At 56.9% G+C, this 16,252-nt stretch overlaps 1 protein-coding gene across 1 annotated transcript in view; it reads left to right on the forward strand.

Annotated features, from left to right (window-relative positions):
• Positions 1 to 9,642, forward strand: part of MST1R (macrophage stimulating 1 receptor) — a 14,121-nt gene extending 4,479 nt beyond the window's left edge. Inside the window, exons 4-22 of the mRNA XM_024737317.1 lie at positions 991 to 1,179; positions 1,254 to 1,382; positions 1,557 to 1,727; positions 2,403 to 2,563; positions 2,920 to 3,085; positions 3,199 to 3,335; positions 3,754 to 3,915; positions 4,011 to 4,104; positions 4,262 to 4,471; positions 4,571 to 4,717; positions 4,798 to 4,960; positions 5,130 to 5,231; positions 5,307 to 5,513; positions 5,791 to 5,871; positions 6,023 to 6,204; positions 6,299 to 6,408; positions 6,671 to 6,836; positions 7,232 to 7,368; positions 9,127 to 9,642. Coding sequence (XP_024593085.1) covers positions 991 to 1,179; positions 1,254 to 1,382; positions 1,557 to 1,727; positions 2,403 to 2,563; positions 2,920 to 3,085; positions 3,199 to 3,335; positions 3,754 to 3,915; positions 4,011 to 4,104; positions 4,262 to 4,471; positions 4,571 to 4,717; positions 4,798 to 4,960; positions 5,130 to 5,231; positions 5,307 to 5,513; positions 5,791 to 5,871; positions 6,023 to 6,204; positions 6,299 to 6,408; positions 6,671 to 6,836; positions 7,232 to 7,368; positions 9,127 to 9,310 — 2,898 coding nt within the window. The 3' untranslated portion in view covers positions 9,311 to 9,642. The remainder of the gene's footprint in view (positions 1 to 990; positions 1,180 to 1,253; positions 1,383 to 1,556; positions 1,728 to 2,402; positions 2,564 to 2,919; positions 3,086 to 3,198; positions 3,336 to 3,753; positions 3,916 to 4,010; positions 4,105 to 4,261; positions 4,472 to 4,570; positions 4,718 to 4,797; positions 4,961 to 5,129; positions 5,232 to 5,306; positions 5,514 to 5,790; positions 5,872 to 6,022; positions 6,205 to 6,298; positions 6,409 to 6,670; positions 6,837 to 7,231; positions 7,369 to 9,126) is intronic.
• The last annotated feature ends 6,610 nt before the right edge of the window (positions 9,643 to 16,252 follow it).

Consider the following 16,252-nt stretch of genomic DNA (forward strand, 5'->3'; position numbering starts at 1 on the left):
GTGTGGAGTTTCAGAGCCCAGCTCTATGCTGAGGTCTTGTTCCCAAGACTTATAATCAGCACTGAGGTCTCAGGACTGAGTAAAGCATACTTAGTCTGATAGGGGCCTTCCATCAGCCTTGAGGAGTACCCTTAGGGCTGGCAAGGGAGGGTCCCAAGCTACTGGGCTACAGAGCCCTGCCTCCACCTTGCACCCAGCTCCAATACCCTGCATCCATCCCCTCACTGCCTCGTTTCTCAGAAGCTTCCACAGCTCTGCACTGGGGCACTGAGTGTCCCCCAAAGACCCACCTGCTAAGAGCAGGGGAGAAATTAGTGTCTTCTCTTACCCGGGCCTTCAGGCCTTGGTTTATCCCTCCTGTACCCTGAAGGAAGTACAGGTAGCAGCTGGAGGTACAGAAAGACCTTTGGCGTCTCAGGGGGAAGGACGACGTCACCAACCCTGTGCTGGCCAGTTAACCTCAGAGTTCAGCCCCTTAAGCAGGTGGAGAGACTGAAGGCTGAAGAGGGGACAGGGTTTGTTGAGGTGCAGGGCAGGACCAGGAGGGGGCAGGAGAGGACTCTGGTCAGGAACTCAGACTTCCGACCTGGTTCGTCTTCTGAGAGGCGATAAGGCCTTTGACATGTGAGCAAACCTCTCTGAGCCAGTTTCCTTATCTATAAAATGGGGGTGATGAGAGAACCCACTCTACAGCGTGGCTGTGAGGACAGAATGGGGTTGGCTCTGTAAAACTCAGTAGCTCATTATCAGAATGGCCATGGCAGGGTAGGGCAAGGCGTAGGGGGAGCCAGCATTCCAGCCTTGGCCTTCTTCCCTGGCCTTGCTACATCTGAGAGCCCCATGGAGGCAGTGGGGTAACTGGCAGGACTGGGGCCTTCTCCAGCCAGGCCAGGTGAGGGGTGGGAGTTTAGGCTGCTGTGGTCACTGACAGAAGCCCCAAGGGGTCAGTTCATGGAGATGAGCCCTGACTCCTTCCCTGACCCTCCCCAGCCTGGCCTGGTGGTTCCCAGCCCCAAAACCAGCTGCCGCCACTTCCCTCTGCTGGTCAGCAGCAGCCTCTTACGGGTGGACCTATTCAACGGGCTGTTAGGACCAGCGCAGGTCACTGCATTGCACGTGACACGTCTCGACAATGTCACAGTGGCCCACATGGGCACAGCCGATGGGCGCATCCTGCAGGTAGGTCCCTCATCTCCACGGCCCCTTGTCCCGGGATCCCTGTCCCCATTTTGCTCACAGCCGACCTGTCCCAGGTGGAGCTGGCCAGGTCTCTCAACTACTTGCTGTACGTGTCCAACTTCTCACTGGGCAGCAATGGGCAGCCTGTGCATCGGGATGTCAGTCGCCTTGGGGACCACCTGCTCTTTGCCTCTGGGGACCAGGTAAGGTGGGCAGGGTAGGGCCTGGGGCTGGGCTGTTGGGAGCACAGCTTCTCCATCAGATCCAAGGAGGCATTGACACACAGGTCCCCCCACCCTGATCTACAGTAGGACCAGGGGTTCTAAGGGGCTTAGTCTCCCCCCTTCAGCCACCCCTAAGCCACCTGTTTGTCCAAGGTCTTCCAGGTACCTATCCAGGGCCCTGGCTGCCACCACTTTCTCACCTGTGGGCGTTGCCTGTGGGCACAGCGTTTCATGGGCTGTGGATGGTGTGGGGGCATGTGTGGCCGGCAGAAGGAGTGTCCTGGCTCCTGGCAACAGGACCATTGCCCACCCAAGCTTACTAAGGTATGGCTTGCCTGGCAGGGCACAGGTAAGTGTGGGACAAACCGGGCCTGGGGTGGAGGTCAGCAGGTCTTAACCATGATCTTCCTCAGGCCTGGGATGTCTTCAGTGTTTACAAGGAGAACACTCTTTTCTTTTAATTTTTAATAAATTTATTTATTTATTTATTTTGGCTGCATTGGCTTGGGTCTTCGTTGCTGCGCATGGGCTTTCTCTAGTTGCGGTGAGCGGGGGCTACTCTTCATTTCGGTGCATGTGCTTCTCATTGCGGTAGTTTCTCTTGTCGCGGAGCATGGGCTCGAGGCGCGCGGGCTTCAGTAGTTGTGGCTCACGGGCTCTAGAGCGCAGGCTCAGGAGTTGTGGCGCACGGGCTTAGTTGCTCCGCGGTGTGTGGGATCTTCCCGGACCAGGGATTGAACCCGTGTCTCCTGAATTGGCAGACGGATTCTTAACCACTGTGCCACCAGGGAAGTCCCAAGGAGGGTATTCTTGGCAGAGGGGATGGCACATGCAAAGACTTAGAGGCAGAAAAGTATTGAGTGAGGACAAGCAAGTGACCTAGAGTGACTGGAGTGTGGGGCAGGCAAGGAGTGTGGCAGAAAACTTAGGGAAAAAGCAAACAGGGCTGAGAGTCCTGACCCATAAAGGGACTCAGGCTATCTTCTCCTCCCCTCTCAGTTCAGCCCCCACAGTGGACCCCTAAGGGGCAGCACAAGACTGACCCTGTGTGGCTCCAACTTCTACCTGCATCCTCCGGGTCTGGTGCCTGAGGGCACCCATCAGGTCACTGTGGGTCAAAGTCCCTGCCGACTGCTGCTCAAAGGCAACTCAAACCTCAGGTACGACTTGGTCCCTGCCCTTTCTATCCCTGATGGGGATAACCAAGCAGCCCCTTCCCTGTGAAACCCTGTCCTCTGCTTGTATGGGGCAAGGAGGTATGAGGCAAGCTGTAGTAGCTCTGGTTGCTTTCTGTCTGGGGGGACATCTCTGTCCCTTCTTGAGCCTACATATGCCCTACCTGTCTGTTGAGTCATGGCAAAGCTAGTCCCTTCCCCGTCAGATCCTGCCGACCCTAGATGAAGCCATGGCTAGAGAGATGCTATCTTCAAGCTCAGATGAGGCCTGTGATTTGTGGTGGGCATGCAACCAGGCCTGTGTGACCCCTGGCTGACCTTGAGTTCCCCTGATGTCCCAGCCAAGTACCCCGGAAGGACTTTGTAGAGGAGCTTGAGTGTGAACTGGAGCCCTTGGGCACGCAGGAAGCCGGGCCTGCCAACGTCAGCCTCACTGTGACCAACATGCCACTGGGCAAGCACTTCCGGGTAGATGGCACCTCCATGCTGCGAGGTTTCTCTTTCATGGTGAGGCCACTTTTCCTTGTTTGTGCCCTTGGCCAACTGTGCAGTTCGGGCAGGGAAGAGTCTAGAGTGGAGTGCCTCCTGCTCCAAGCTAAGCCACCTCCATGCCCTCTTAGGAACCTGTGCTGACAGCAGTACAACCCCTCTTTGGTCCACGGGCAGGGGGTACCTGCCTCACCCTTGAAGGCCAAGGCCTGTCTGTTGGCACCAGCCGGGCTGTGCTGGTCAATGGGACTGAGTGCCTGCTGAAACGGTAAGTGCCAGTGGGAAAGGGGATGGGAGGCCACAGGGTCCCACATAGGGGAGCCCTCACCAGGTGGGGCTTGAATCCCCGACAGGGCAGGGGGAGGAGGGCTCAGTCACTCAGTGTAGGGAACAGGTCCAGGAAGAAGTGTCTTCTGCTCCCTCCAGCCCAGAGGTGGTTTGGGATGGCAAGAGAGCCCATTACAGAGTCCACTGGCTGCAGCCAAGGCTGTGGGGGGAAACTGTTCCCTCCCTGACTTCTTGGAGGCCTTTCTGGGACCACCCTATCTTCAGACAGACCCATGGAGTATGGGCAAGTTGAGGAGATGACCAACAGAGGAATTGGGAGGGGTCAGCAGGCTCCTGGAGGAGTCGGGCCTAGCCATCACATGGAGGGTGCCCCTGAGCCTAATCCCCCTGTTCTGCAGGGTCAGCGAGGGGCAACTTTTATGTACCACACCCCCCGGGGCTGCTACCGCCCGCGTTCCCATTCGCCTGCAGGTGGGGGGCGCCGAAGTGCCTGGCTCCTGGAACTTCCACTATCAGGAAGACCCCATCATGCTGGGTATCAGCCCCAACTGTGGCTACACGTAAGTGCCACCTCCTTGCCCACTCTGGTCTCCTAAGAATGAGGGATCCAGCCTCGGAGAGCACCCCAAGTCCACCACCCTGCTCTCCTCCACAGTGGTTCCCACGTCACCATCCATGGCCAGCATCTGACTTCAGTGTGGCACCTCGTGCTGTCATTCCATGATGGGCGCAGGGCAGTGGAGAACAAGGTGAGTGGGCACTGGTAGCTGCCGAGTGGGCACTGGCCAGGAGGGAGGAAGGCCACACCAGTCCCCTGAGTTCCAGCCCCAGCCCATGCTGGGCTGAGGGGTCTGGGGTGGCTGTAGGTGGTGTACCGGGCTAACCACTCTCGCATGGACCCAGCAGTGTGAGGGGCAGCTCCCGGAGCAGCACTGGTGCCGCCTGCCCGAATACGTGGTCCGAGGACCACAGGGGTGGGTGACGGGGAACCTGAGTGCCCAGGGGGATGGAGCTGCTGGCTTCACACTGCCTGGCTTTCGCTTCCTGCCCCCACCCCACCCACCCAGCATGGACCTGGTCGCACTGAAGCCTGAGGAGTATGCCGTTAAGTTTGAGGTAAGTGGGGAGGATAGGGGGTGGAGACTGGAGCGTTAAGGCTGCAGCCTGCCCGAAAGAGATGGGGGCAATGGCCAGCCCTCATGACTGTCTCTGCAGTACATTGGGCTGGGCGCTGTGGCTGATTGTGTGGATGTGAACGTGACCGTGGGTGGTGAGAGCTGCCAGCATGAGCTGCGGGGGGATGTGATTGTCTGCCCCCTTCCCCCCTCCCTGCAACTTGGCAAGGACGGTGCTCCACTGCAGGTAGGCAGCTCAGCTGGCCCTCTATGGGAAACATGGGTTGAGGACCTACAGGCTGGGCCTGAGCTGCCACCTGCCTCCAGGTCTGCGTGGATGGTGGGTGTCACATCCTGGGCAAGGTAGTGCGGCCAGGTCTGGAAGGGGTCCCACAGAGAACACTCCTCGGTGTCCTACTGGCCCTGCTCCTGCTTGTGGCTGTACTGGCCACCATACTGGTCTTCAGTTACCACCAGAGAAAACAGCTAGGTGAGCTCTTCACTCCCATCCTGATCCAACCCCACCCCCAAACTCTGACATCTCCAAGTCCCTATATCCTCTCTCTGCCCAGGCCTTAGGGGTCTGCCCACACCTTCTGGGTAGGGGTCAGCCTCTAGGAGCTTGGAGTGGCTGGCTACCAGGAACCATTTTTCCACAGTCCTTTCTCCGAACCTGGATGACTTGGCATCCCTGGACCGGACCACTGGAGCCATGCCTCTGCCTCTGCTCCGCTCAAGCTCTGACTATAGAAATGGCCTTGGTGAGATGGTGGAGGTGCTAGAAGCTGGGACCATACTCTCTGGTCCACCAGCCCCTCATTCCCTCTCTTCCTCAGCAGCCCCTGCCATTGATGGCCAGGATTCCACCACTCAGGTCCACAGAGCATCCTTCTCAGGCAACGGGGATGGGTCCCATGTCCCACTGCTGCGGAAAGAGTCCATCCAGCTTGGGGACCTGAACTCTGCACTCCTGGCCGAGGTCAAGGATGTACTGATTCCCCACGAGCGGGTAGTCACCCACACTGACCGAGTCATTGGCAAAGGTATGGGGGCCAGGCCAGGTGGGGTTGGGGCTCAAGGGATAGTTGGGCAGGACTCTGAGCCTCCATTTGCTCATCTGTGAAATAGGAATTCTGTCTTCCGTGAGTTCTGGTGCAGATTAAGTGGGTGTGGGAGGGCTGCAGGCTCTGCCATCATGAAGCTGCTGCTTGTCTTTAATGTCAGGTTGGCCAGTTGGGGCTCTGAGGTCTGGTTGCCAGTGGGAGGGTGTGGTGTGAGCCCTGGGCACTGGGCCCCCTCTCACTGTCTCTCCCTCATCAGGTCACTTTGGAGTTGTTTACCATGGAGAATACACAGATGAGGCCCAGAATCAAATCCACTGTGCCATCAAGTCGCTGAGTCGTAAGTGGAGCAGAGGCTGGGAGGATACTCGTCCCTGCTGTGCTACCACTGCGCTGAGTGACCTTGAGCAGGAGACCTTTCTTCTCTGTTTCCCCATCTGACCCTTGTAAAGGGCCTCCCTGCCCTGGGCCTGACTCCAGCCTCTCTGCAGGCATCACGGAGGTGCAGGAGGTGGAGGCCTTCCTGCGTGAGGGGCTGCTCATGCGCAGTCTGCACCACCCAAATGTGATGGCTCTTATTGGTATCGTGCTGCCGCCTGAAGGGCTGCCCCGCGTGCTGCTGCCCTATATGCGCCACGGAGACCTGCTCCAATTCATCCGCTCACCCCAGCGGGTCAGTGCTCAGCTGGCCCTGGATTGGGGGGCTTGGGCAACAGCTGGGGATGGAGCTGCTCCGTCCTCGCCTACTGACCCACCTGTGCCCCCAGAACCCCACAGTGAAGGACCTCATCAGCTTCGGCCTGCAGGTGGCCCGTGGCATGGCGTACCTGGCAGAGCAGAAGTTTGTGCACCGGGACCTGGCTGCTCGGAACTGCATGTGAGCAGCCAGAGTGAAGTTGGGGTGAAGCTAAGGGGCAGAGCATCAGGACGTGCAGCTAAAGGTGCCTCAGGGAAGGCCCATGCTCCAGTCCTTGCTGTGCAGCCCTGGGCATGTCCTTCCCTCTCTGGGCTTCAGTTTTCCTGTCTGTCCAATGCAGGCTTGAGTCGGACACTGTGGCTCAGAAACCTTGTAAGGGCCTGAAACAGGTGGGTTCAGGGCCTGGTGGGGGCCCGTCCTGAGTGTGATTCTCCCCTCCCAGGCTGGATGAGTCATTCACAGTCAAGGTGGCTGACTTTGGTCTGGCCCGCGATGTCCTGGACAAGGAGTACTACAGTGTCCAACAGCGCCGCCATGCTCGCCTACCTGTCAAATGGATGGCGCTAGAGAGCCTGCAGACCTACAGATTCACCACCAAGTCCGACGTGGTTAGGCCCCACCTGCCCCAGAGTCCACACGGCCTCAGAGAACACTTGGCCTTGCCCATTGATCTCCGGATGGTGATGAGCCCGGGGAATCCCCACGCTGGGCAGCCCCACAGCCCATTCGCCCACCTCTGGGCAGGTGTCAGGGCAAGAGGAGGCTGTGAACTCATTGGCTTCTCACAGACAATCCAGGCCCTGCCCAGCCCCAGCTCTGGACGGCTCTGGTGGTGGGCGGGGACAGAGGGAAATGCTTTTGAGGTATTGAGGAATGGGCTCTGACTGGGGGGGTTGAGCCCCTCATTTCCAGCTAGAGGGCTCTGGGAGGTAGAGGACCTGGGGGGGGCCCACCTGTCCCGCCAGGGCGAGAGCTGAGTCCCTTCACCTGTCCCCTCCCACAGTGGTCGTTTGGTGTCCTCTTATGGGAACTGCTGACACGGGGTGCCCCACCGTACCCCCACATCGACCCTTTTGACCTCATGCATTTCCTGGCCCAGGGTCGGCGCCTGCCCCAGCCTGAGTACTGCCCTGATTCTCTGTGAGTATGTGGAAATGGCGATGGGGAGGGAGCTGGGCCCCAGAGACAAGGAGGGGAGGGGGGGCCAGAGACAGAGTTCTTGCCTGGCTCTCTGATTCTCTGGTTGACCTAGAAAGGGACCCTCTCTGGACCTCAGTTTCCTCATCTGTGGTTCCACCACCGTTTGAGGCTTGGTGCTGGAGGGATATCATGGTTGCCATGGTAACACCATTCCCAACTCAGAGTCTGGGTTGAGGCCAGTGATTTGATTTCCCAGCACTCTTCTCCCCTCACCACGCCAAGAGGGGCTGTTTTCCATTTATTCCACTTACTTAACCTCAAGGAAAGGTTCCATTAGCTCTCACACTAGCCCCCTCCACGTCTCCAGATCAGAATGTTTTCTTCATTGGATATAGTTTCAGATTCCCTGTTCCCAGAGGCATGGCAGCAGCTGTGTTTCATCAGTGCCTGTCACGTGGTTCAGCTTCATAAGCAGCATGCATGCCTTAGCTGTGCTGAGGTCTTTGAGGTTAGAACAGGAAAAGCCAGGTCATAGGTAAAGGTGGTTGATGATTACTGTCTCACTCAGCTTGTGCTCCAGAAGGGTATGAGTCACCCTTCCTCACAGCCCTGCCTGCCTTGATTTTGCTTTTTATTATTGATTTCACTAATGAACCCGGTTCAAAGTAAGGGAAATTAACTTCACTGCCTATCTGCCTCCAGGTCAGGCTCCCTGAAACAGACTCTGAGATGGAGGTTTACATGCAGGGGGTTTATTGGTAGGTTAGGGGTGAGGGAAGCAGGACTAGGTAGGGGGAGAAGCTGGGCTGTGATGCAGATGCAGCAAAGGCTGCAGTCCATCCCCTGGGGACCTCTGGAATTGGGATGGCCCTTCAGAGTTTTCTGAAATTGAGACCAAGGGGCCCAGGTCTTTGCTCCAGACATCCATTAGTCCCTGCTTACAGATGTCCCTGAGGAAGGAGTGTGAGCTTGGAGGAGGCATTTCTTTTCTGCCTAGGCCAGTTCCTAGAGGGGGCCTCAGCCAAGAGCCATCAGAAGTCACAGGGAGAATGAAGGGGGGAAACTGGGTGGCATACCATAGCATCCTCCATACCAGGGGAAGTCCCTTCTCTCTGGGCTTCAGTTTCCTCATCTGCAAAGTTGGAATGATAACAGTACCACCCTCAGAGGTCTGAGAATTATATGAAATTATTGTGTGTAGGTCACTTTTAGTATCATTTAAGGCAGGGATGACATTTCCAAGATAAAGGGTCATGTGTTAGGACCCAACAGACAAACCTAGAGAAACTCTGCTTGGAATCCATGGTGCCATGAGCTGCCCCACACATCTCAGGGCTTTTAATCCCCATTTCACTGGACCTGGGCTTCCTTCCTGGAAGACGTGATGATAACCATGATAGCTTGTGAGCCGGGCCCTAAGCTAAGAACTTCACAGGAATCCTCTCACTTTATGCCCCAATAGCTCTGTGATCAGAGAAGACTCCAGAGGCACACACAGGTTAAGGAACTTGCTCAAGATCACATAACCCAGGTCACAGGACACAGGAATCCAGCCTCTCAGCCCTGAGGCAATTTGACCTCTGCCAGGGTGGGAAGGCAGTCGAGAAGAGCTGCCCCTAATTGGCTGATGCAAGGCACCGGGCCCTGTCACCCGCTCTCCATCCCATGTGGCCTGCCAGGGGGCTAACAGCAGGTGGATAACACAGAATCTCTGGGTAGGGGTGCACGGTGCCCCTCATGTTTTCCTCTACCTGCTAGGTACGCAGTAATGCAGCACTGCTGGGCTGCAGACCCTGCAGCACGACCCACCTTTGGAGCACTGGCAGGGGACGTGGAACGCTTGGTGGCCGCGCTGCAAGGGGACCACTACGTGCAGCTGCCTGTGGCCTACGTGAACGTGGGCCCTGGTGCCCCGGACAAGGCAGAAATGCCCTCGGAATAGTCACCATCCCCACCAGTGCACAGGAGTATAGGTGGCCCGGCCCCTCTCAGAGCCACCAAAGTCCACGTGACCTCAGCCCCAGGCAGGCATTGGGGGGTTGAACCTGCATAGCGGTGGGAGTTAACCCCAAGCTGCCTCTGGGCTGGCCTCTGCCCTGTCCCTGCCCCTTAACCTTCAGGGGCACAGGAGGGCTACAAGGCACATTGGTCTCTCACTCCCCATTGGGGGCCAGTGACAGGATCCTTGATGCAGTGAGTATTTATGGAGTGTCTGCTGTGTAACTGGCTGCTGGGCACAGGGGACTCAGTGGTGACCACTGGCCCTTAGATCAGTAAATGAACAAATAAATATTTAATTACAAATTGTGGTAAGTGCTATGGAAGAAAAAGACAGGCGGCTTTGAGGGAATGGAGGACAGCCTTAGATAGATGAATAGAGAGGTAAGGGAAACCACCCCAGGAGGTGACATTTTTGCTGAGACTTTATGAACAGCACATGCAAATACCCTGAGGCTGGAAAGGGGTTGAGTCAGCAAGAAGGCTCCAGAGAACAGGAAGGGGAGGCCAGGCCCAAATCCAGGTTACAGGGTCCTGGGGGCTTTTGGATGGAACCGAGAGGGGTGGGTTGAATACCCAGATAAGCAGCAGCCAGGTTGGCTTCTCCTATTGCCCAGTCTGCCTGCCCCATTCCCCAGGCCCTAACCCCACTCCAGGGCTCCCTGCTCTACCTGCGGCCTTGCCCCAACTCCCCCCGACACCCCCCCGCCACTGATAAGTCATGGAGACTTGCTCCCCTTCCCCCCAATCCTGCCAGCATTGCTCTTGCAGCCTTGAAAGAGATGAGCCAGCAGCAAGGACTCAGCTCCACACTTTCAAGGCACCAGCTTCAAGGTGCAGACTGCTTAGGCTATTTATACTCGTCAAGGCCACTGTACAATACCCACTAGAGGGGCAGGCTCCACCAGAGAAGGAGAACAGCTTCCTCCTTGTACTATCCCTCCCCCGTGCCCTCAATGCTGAGGGGGTCGCTGGCCTCTGCTCATGTGGATAACTGGAGTATCAGGGTGACTGAGCCCGGGACATGCACTATGGCGGTTCCTCTCTCTCTCTCTTTTTTAAAAAAATATTTATTTATTTATTTGTTTGGTTGTGCCGGGTCTTAGTTGCAGCAGGCAGGCTCCTTAGTTGCGGCACGCAGGCTCATTAGTTGTGGCATGCAAACTCTTAGTTGTGGCATGCACATGGGATCTAGTTCCCTGACCAGGGATCGAACCCGGGCCCGCTGCATTGGGAGCATGGAGTCTTAACCACTGTGCTACCAGGGAAGTCCTGGTTCCTCTCTCTTGCTCGGGTCCCCCATGGCCTCTATCTCATTAGTTGGGAGACCCTGGCTCACGCTAAAGGGCGTAGGCTCCCTTCCCTTTGAGTCCCCAGCTCTTTGCCCTGCCATGCATGGAACCCTGGGTTTAGGCAAGAGCTCCCTGGTAAGCAGAGTGGGGGTCTCCTTGGGACTGGAGCTGCCTAGCTGTTTTCTACCCATCTGTTGCCTACTCTGTCACCTCAGGCCAGAGGGAGGCCCAAATATGGGGACCCAAAGGACTCTGAGGACAGGGGTAAAGCTTAAAAGGAGACTCTCACGCTCAAGTGCAAGGGTCTGAAGATCAGGGCCCTATGAGCTGGAGAGGGGAAGAGATGGACTCCATCTGCCTGTTTACCCCTACACCTCTGATGCCAGTGAGTGCAGGCACAGAGGAGGTTGTAGCCTTGCATGCTCTGCCAGGGACCCTTGGGCTCTCTCTCCCCCATTGTGTCATCCCTGAGGCTGGGAGAGAGGTGAGTGGAATGTCCTGGAGCACTCCCACAGCTGTGGTCCCCGTACCAGTTGGAAAGGACTGTCTCCATCCCTCCAACTAGTAGTCCTTGTGCCCTAACCTCATCTTGGGGATCTAAGGGTCACCCGGGGCTTGGAGCTGGGTGGGGAGTGAGAAGAAGGCTCAGAGGCTTCACTGAAGCTGAACTGAGGCTCCTTCCCCACTGGGCCTCTGCAGCTTATGGACCATGGGCTTCTCTGTTCATAAGAGAGGGACTCAGAGAGAAGGGGGTCTCTGGATGGGAGGGAAGCTTAGCAAGGAGAGGAGTCCTGGAGAATGGAGATGGAAGAAGCTCAGGGGATGTCAGGTTTCCTGTGTAGCCAGAATGTGGGGCTTTGGGCCTGTTTCTGGGCCAAGGGCCTCCAGGGCCAGGATTCTCCAGGGAGGGGACACAGTTAAGCAGGTGCTTGCCACAGCTGCACCCCCTCTCCCTGATGCTGCAGCCCCCAAGCTCTGAACTCTTTTCTCAGAGCCACTTGATAGTCCTAAGTCCATCTGGAGTGTCGGGAGCTGGAACTACTTCAGGGTTCCAATTCCTGACTGGGCCGCCAGGAAGGAGAGGAAGGGAGGATAGGTTCTAGGTCCTGTGGTGGGCTGGGGGACCAGGAGTTTTCTGAGTGGTTTCCAGGGCTAATGAAGGCTGGACTGCCTTTGCCTTGGGGGAGGCCTGAATAATGGTTGGTTCAAGGAGAAGGTTGCTGGTGGCCCTGGTGGGCCTGGGCCTGCCACTAGGGTGGGATGGCGTAAGCACGGGTTTCTCCCAGGGCTTTGGGAGTCCAGCATTGCCATCATGAGCTGTGGAGAGCGGGTGTCAGTTCCTCTCCTCATCTCCAGTGGGGCTGGGGCCCAGCAGGTGCCAATAAAGGCTGGAGGAAGGCCAGGATGGAAGCTGGGGCTGAGGAAGCAGCAGATGACTCACATCCTCCTGATTGCCCACTGGTGTCGCTGTTGTCTGGCACCTGGAGGGCAAGCATGGGGTAGAACGACCTGCTTTGATAGGGAACCGTGAGTCCGGTCTGAGATTCCCCTTATGCCAAAGCCCCAGCCTATCAGAGAATTTCCTCAGGGATCCAAAAGCTCTCTAGGGGGTCACACCTGAAGGCTCTAGACACAGCCCCATTTCAAATCCTGAGAACTTTCTGGGACAGTGGCTTCATCCGTCACTCCCTTGGTGCAGCCCATGAGATCCCAGGTCCACCTCTGGTGCCATTTCATGAACTAACTCCCTGCACCTGTAGGAGAGAGCAGGACCCTCCAGTGCCGGGTGGGGTTGGGGGACGTGGGCACTGCTGGGAGTGTCTGAGACTCAGGAAAGCCTGGGATGCACCTCTCACACTTATTGCCTCTGCCCAGAGAGAAGCAGCCCCAGGAATCGGTAGTTGAGCACTGATCCAATATCTGCCAGGCCCTGATGAAAAACACCGTTTACTCCATGCTGGGCTGGAGAACTCTCCTCCATGAAGACCCCAGGAACCAAGCATCTCTTCACTCAGAGCCTCTGTTCTGCCCATGTGAGGGTCCAACCAGCTTGGAGGTGGAGCTACTCCGGCCTGGAGGAGCGGGGATGACTTGATGAACCACCCCCAGCATTCCCCATCCGGCACAGGGGGGCCAGTTGAGCCTCAGTCTCTCCCTCCATTCTTTTGGGGTTTGTTCCAGTTGATTTTTTAACCCAATAAGCCTAGATGCCAAGAGAGCCCAGGACCAGCTCCTGTCCCTCCACAGCTACCCATTCCCCCACAATTTCTGCTCCACGCATCCTGCAGCCCAAACCTTGGAAGGGAAGCAGACGCACTAGTGGTCCTGAGAGCCAGCCTTTGCTGGGCAGGTGGCAGGAGGGCCCTTGTATTTGGCCCTCGCCTGTCTCACTGTTGCTCTGTGGGAGCTTGAGGGCCAGGCCCATGATGGTTCCTATTCTGAGCTCAGGTGGTAGGAGCTGAGGGAAGTTGCTGAATCCCTGGGGCTCAGCATGGGCAGAGGCAGAGGGAGCGCGAGAGCCAGGGGCATCCTTGCCTTCTCTCCAGTCTGTTGCCTTTCTTGTTGGTTTAGCCACTTGCACACTTGTGGTCAGTCTTGGACTGGGCAGTTGGGATCTGGGAATGCATCAGGGAAGCCAGGGGACTCAAAAACAGCAGCTGGTGGCCAAGATCACAGGATTTGATCAGCTTTGAAGCCAGAGCTCCCTCTCTCATGCTACAAGTCCACCCCCCTGACCGGCTCCATGCGGCCTGGACCATGGAAACTTAGAGACCCCCAAAGAGTCAGCTCCACCCCTGGGCTCCACCGTAGTGACAGCTTCAGCCAGGCATCGGTCCTGCTGACATGTCTCTCCAAGCTGGGGAGGCCCCTCTTCAAAGGGTGAAAGGAATTGTTTGGGCTGCCCCAGTCACTTTGCCTACGTGGGCTCCTGCCCTGGTCTCTCTGACCCAACCGTCTGTTCCTTTTTTTTTTTTTTTAAATTTAATTTATTTATATTTGGCTGCGTTGGGTCTTCGTTGCTGCGCGTGGGCTTTCTCTAGTTGCGGCGAGGGAGGGCTACTCTTCATTGTGGTGCGCGTGCACGTGCTTCTCGTCACAGTGGCTTCTATTGTTGCGGAGCACGGGCTCTAGGTGCACGGGCTTCAGTAGTTGCAGCACACGGGCTCAGCAGTTGCGGCATGAGGGCCCTAGAGTTCAGGCTTAGTAGTTGTGGCGCACGGACTTAGTTGCTCCGTAGCATGTGGGATCTTCCCGGACCAGGGATAGAACCCGTGTCCCATGCATTGGCAGGCGGATTCTTAACCACTGCGCCACCAAGGAAGAGGGAAGTCCAGCCATCTGTTCTTTTTTTTTTTTTTTTTTTTGCGGTACGCGGGCCTCTCACTGTTGTGGCCTCTCCCGTTGCGGAGCACAGGCTCTGGACGCGCAGGCTCAGCGGCCATGGCTCATGGACCCAGCCACTCCATGGCATGTGGGAATCCTCCCGGACTGGGGCACGAACCCGTGTCCCCTGTATCTGCAGGCGGACTCTCAACCACTGTGCCACCAGGGAAGCCCCAGCCATCTGTTCGTAAAGTCACCCCCACCCTCCACTGGGCCCGGGTTCCTCAGGGACCCTGAGGGAGGGCAGCTTTCCTTACATCCCCTTCACAGGTGTGGTTGGAGGTCTTTTCTTGCCGGGCATGAAGTCCTGCCTCCTCCCCCCACTCCCCGCTGCTGGCTCCTGGATGGGAGGCTGCTCCCAGGGAGGGTGAGGAGCTGGCCGCAGCCCCTAAGCCAGCTGTGGACAGCAGTCAGGGGGGTGCCAGTGCTGTTGTCCTCCCTCCTGGCTGGTGCGGCTGGCCATCTTTCACGCAGAGTTACGTAAGCTTGAGTCAATTGGAGCTCAGAGCAGTTCATTGTGGGCTATTTTTAAGCTGTAACACATCACAGCAGAGGGGTCACTGCACCATGGCTTGCAGGGAAGGTTGTTTAAACATCTGTTATTTAAATTTCCCTGTGCCTTAAAGCTCAAAAGCCATGTCCTCCTGCACTCTCAGGTTCTGCATTTCACATCCCAGATGAGGAGTGGATTATCACCCCTCACCCTGCCATAGTTTCCTCTAGGACCGGGGTTTTCTGCACCGCGACTGCCTTTCTTTGGGGTGAAGCAGCGGGGCAGGGAGAAGCTGCCAGCTCCTTCAAACATGGTGCTGCCTCCGTGGAATGGGTGCACCCTGAACAGGAGAGACTTCCAGGGAAGCAGGAAGTTAGAGTTCACAGGGTGGAGAGGAAAACACAGACAGAGTGCTGGGTATAGAGCTGAGAGACAGACAGAGGGTATAGCCTTCCTCCTGGGGGGGCTTTGGTTTCCCATCAGGACCCAGAGAGTGTTGATCACAAGGTCTTTGTGGGTCTCTTCAGAAGCCTGCCTCTGCTTGGGCTGTGCTCCTACCTGCAGTGCCCTCCCTCCACAGACCTAAGTGCTACCCACGTGCAGCCTCTGGGACAGAGGGCTGGTGTCTGAGCCCTTGGACAGTAGGCAGAGATGAACCTCTGGGGAAACAGGCATTGCTTTTCACTCCATTATCAAGTGGTTAGCTGCACTGGGAGCCCTTTAAGGCTCCTTTTTAATTAATTAATTATTTATTTATTTTTGGCTGCGTTGGGTCTTCGTTGCTGCACGTGGGCTTTCTCTAGTTGCGACGGGCGGGGGCTACTCTTTGTTGCGGAGCACAGGCTCTAGGCACGCAGGCTTCAGTAGTTGTGGCTCGCGGGCTCTAGAGTGCAGGCTCAGTAGTTGTGGTGCACGGGCTTAGTTGCTCTGCAGCACGTGGGACCTTCCTGGACCAGGGCTCGAACCCATATCCCCTGCATTGGCAGGCGGATTCCTTAACCACTGCGCCACCAGGGAAGTCCCTAAGGCTCCTTTTGATCCTAGATTTTTGGAGATGTCGAGTCTTCCCAGAGTACAGGGAGGGGAAGGCAGGTAGACTGGAAGAGTGCAGGGCCAGGGACTTGACAGAGCTGACACCTGAGAGCACAACAGAGCCCAAAATATGTCTGTGTTGGAGAAGCAAGTCTGGGAGACTTGGCTGGTCATGAGGTAGAATGGGGCCTTCTGTGCCTCTCCTCTTGATGCCCTTCTTGCCCACCACCCTCAAGGTCTCCTAGGTAGGAGGATTCCAGCCTGATCCACTGGGAAGGAGGGTTTCTCAGAGTGAGGTGACTGTCCCCATCTTCTGAAGTCTGACCCTCTCCACAGGGTTTGGGGCCTTCCCCCAAGCCTGCCGGGAGCGGGTCAGGTGAAGTGTGAAGGGAGGCAGTGCTGGAACCTGCCCTCATAGAGGAGCCTCTGTATGGCCTCGCCCTCAGACTGAGCTCCTTCCTGTTGCTTCCTGGCCCCTGCATCCCAGACAGCCCTCAGCCTGGGGAATGGGCTCAGCCTGGGGGAGGGGCTCTCTAGGTTGCCATGGTAACATGTTGGCCCTCCTCACTTTCCAGAATCAGAAATAGAATTGGATGCCCTTCTTCCTGGTGAGAGACTATTTAAAAACATGTTTGGGGGAGGGGTACAGGGGCAATGTCCCTGCCTGATGAGGGAGGAGGGGATG

Source organism: Neophocaena asiaeorientalis, unplaced genomic scaffold, assembly GCF_003031525.2.
Source record: "Neophocaena asiaeorientalis asiaeorientalis breed wild unplaced genomic scaffold, Neophocaena_asiaeorientalis_V1.1 scaffold680, whole genome shotgun sequence".
NCBI lineage: Eukaryota > Metazoa > Chordata > Mammalia > Artiodactyla > Phocoenidae > Neophocaena > Neophocaena asiaeorientalis.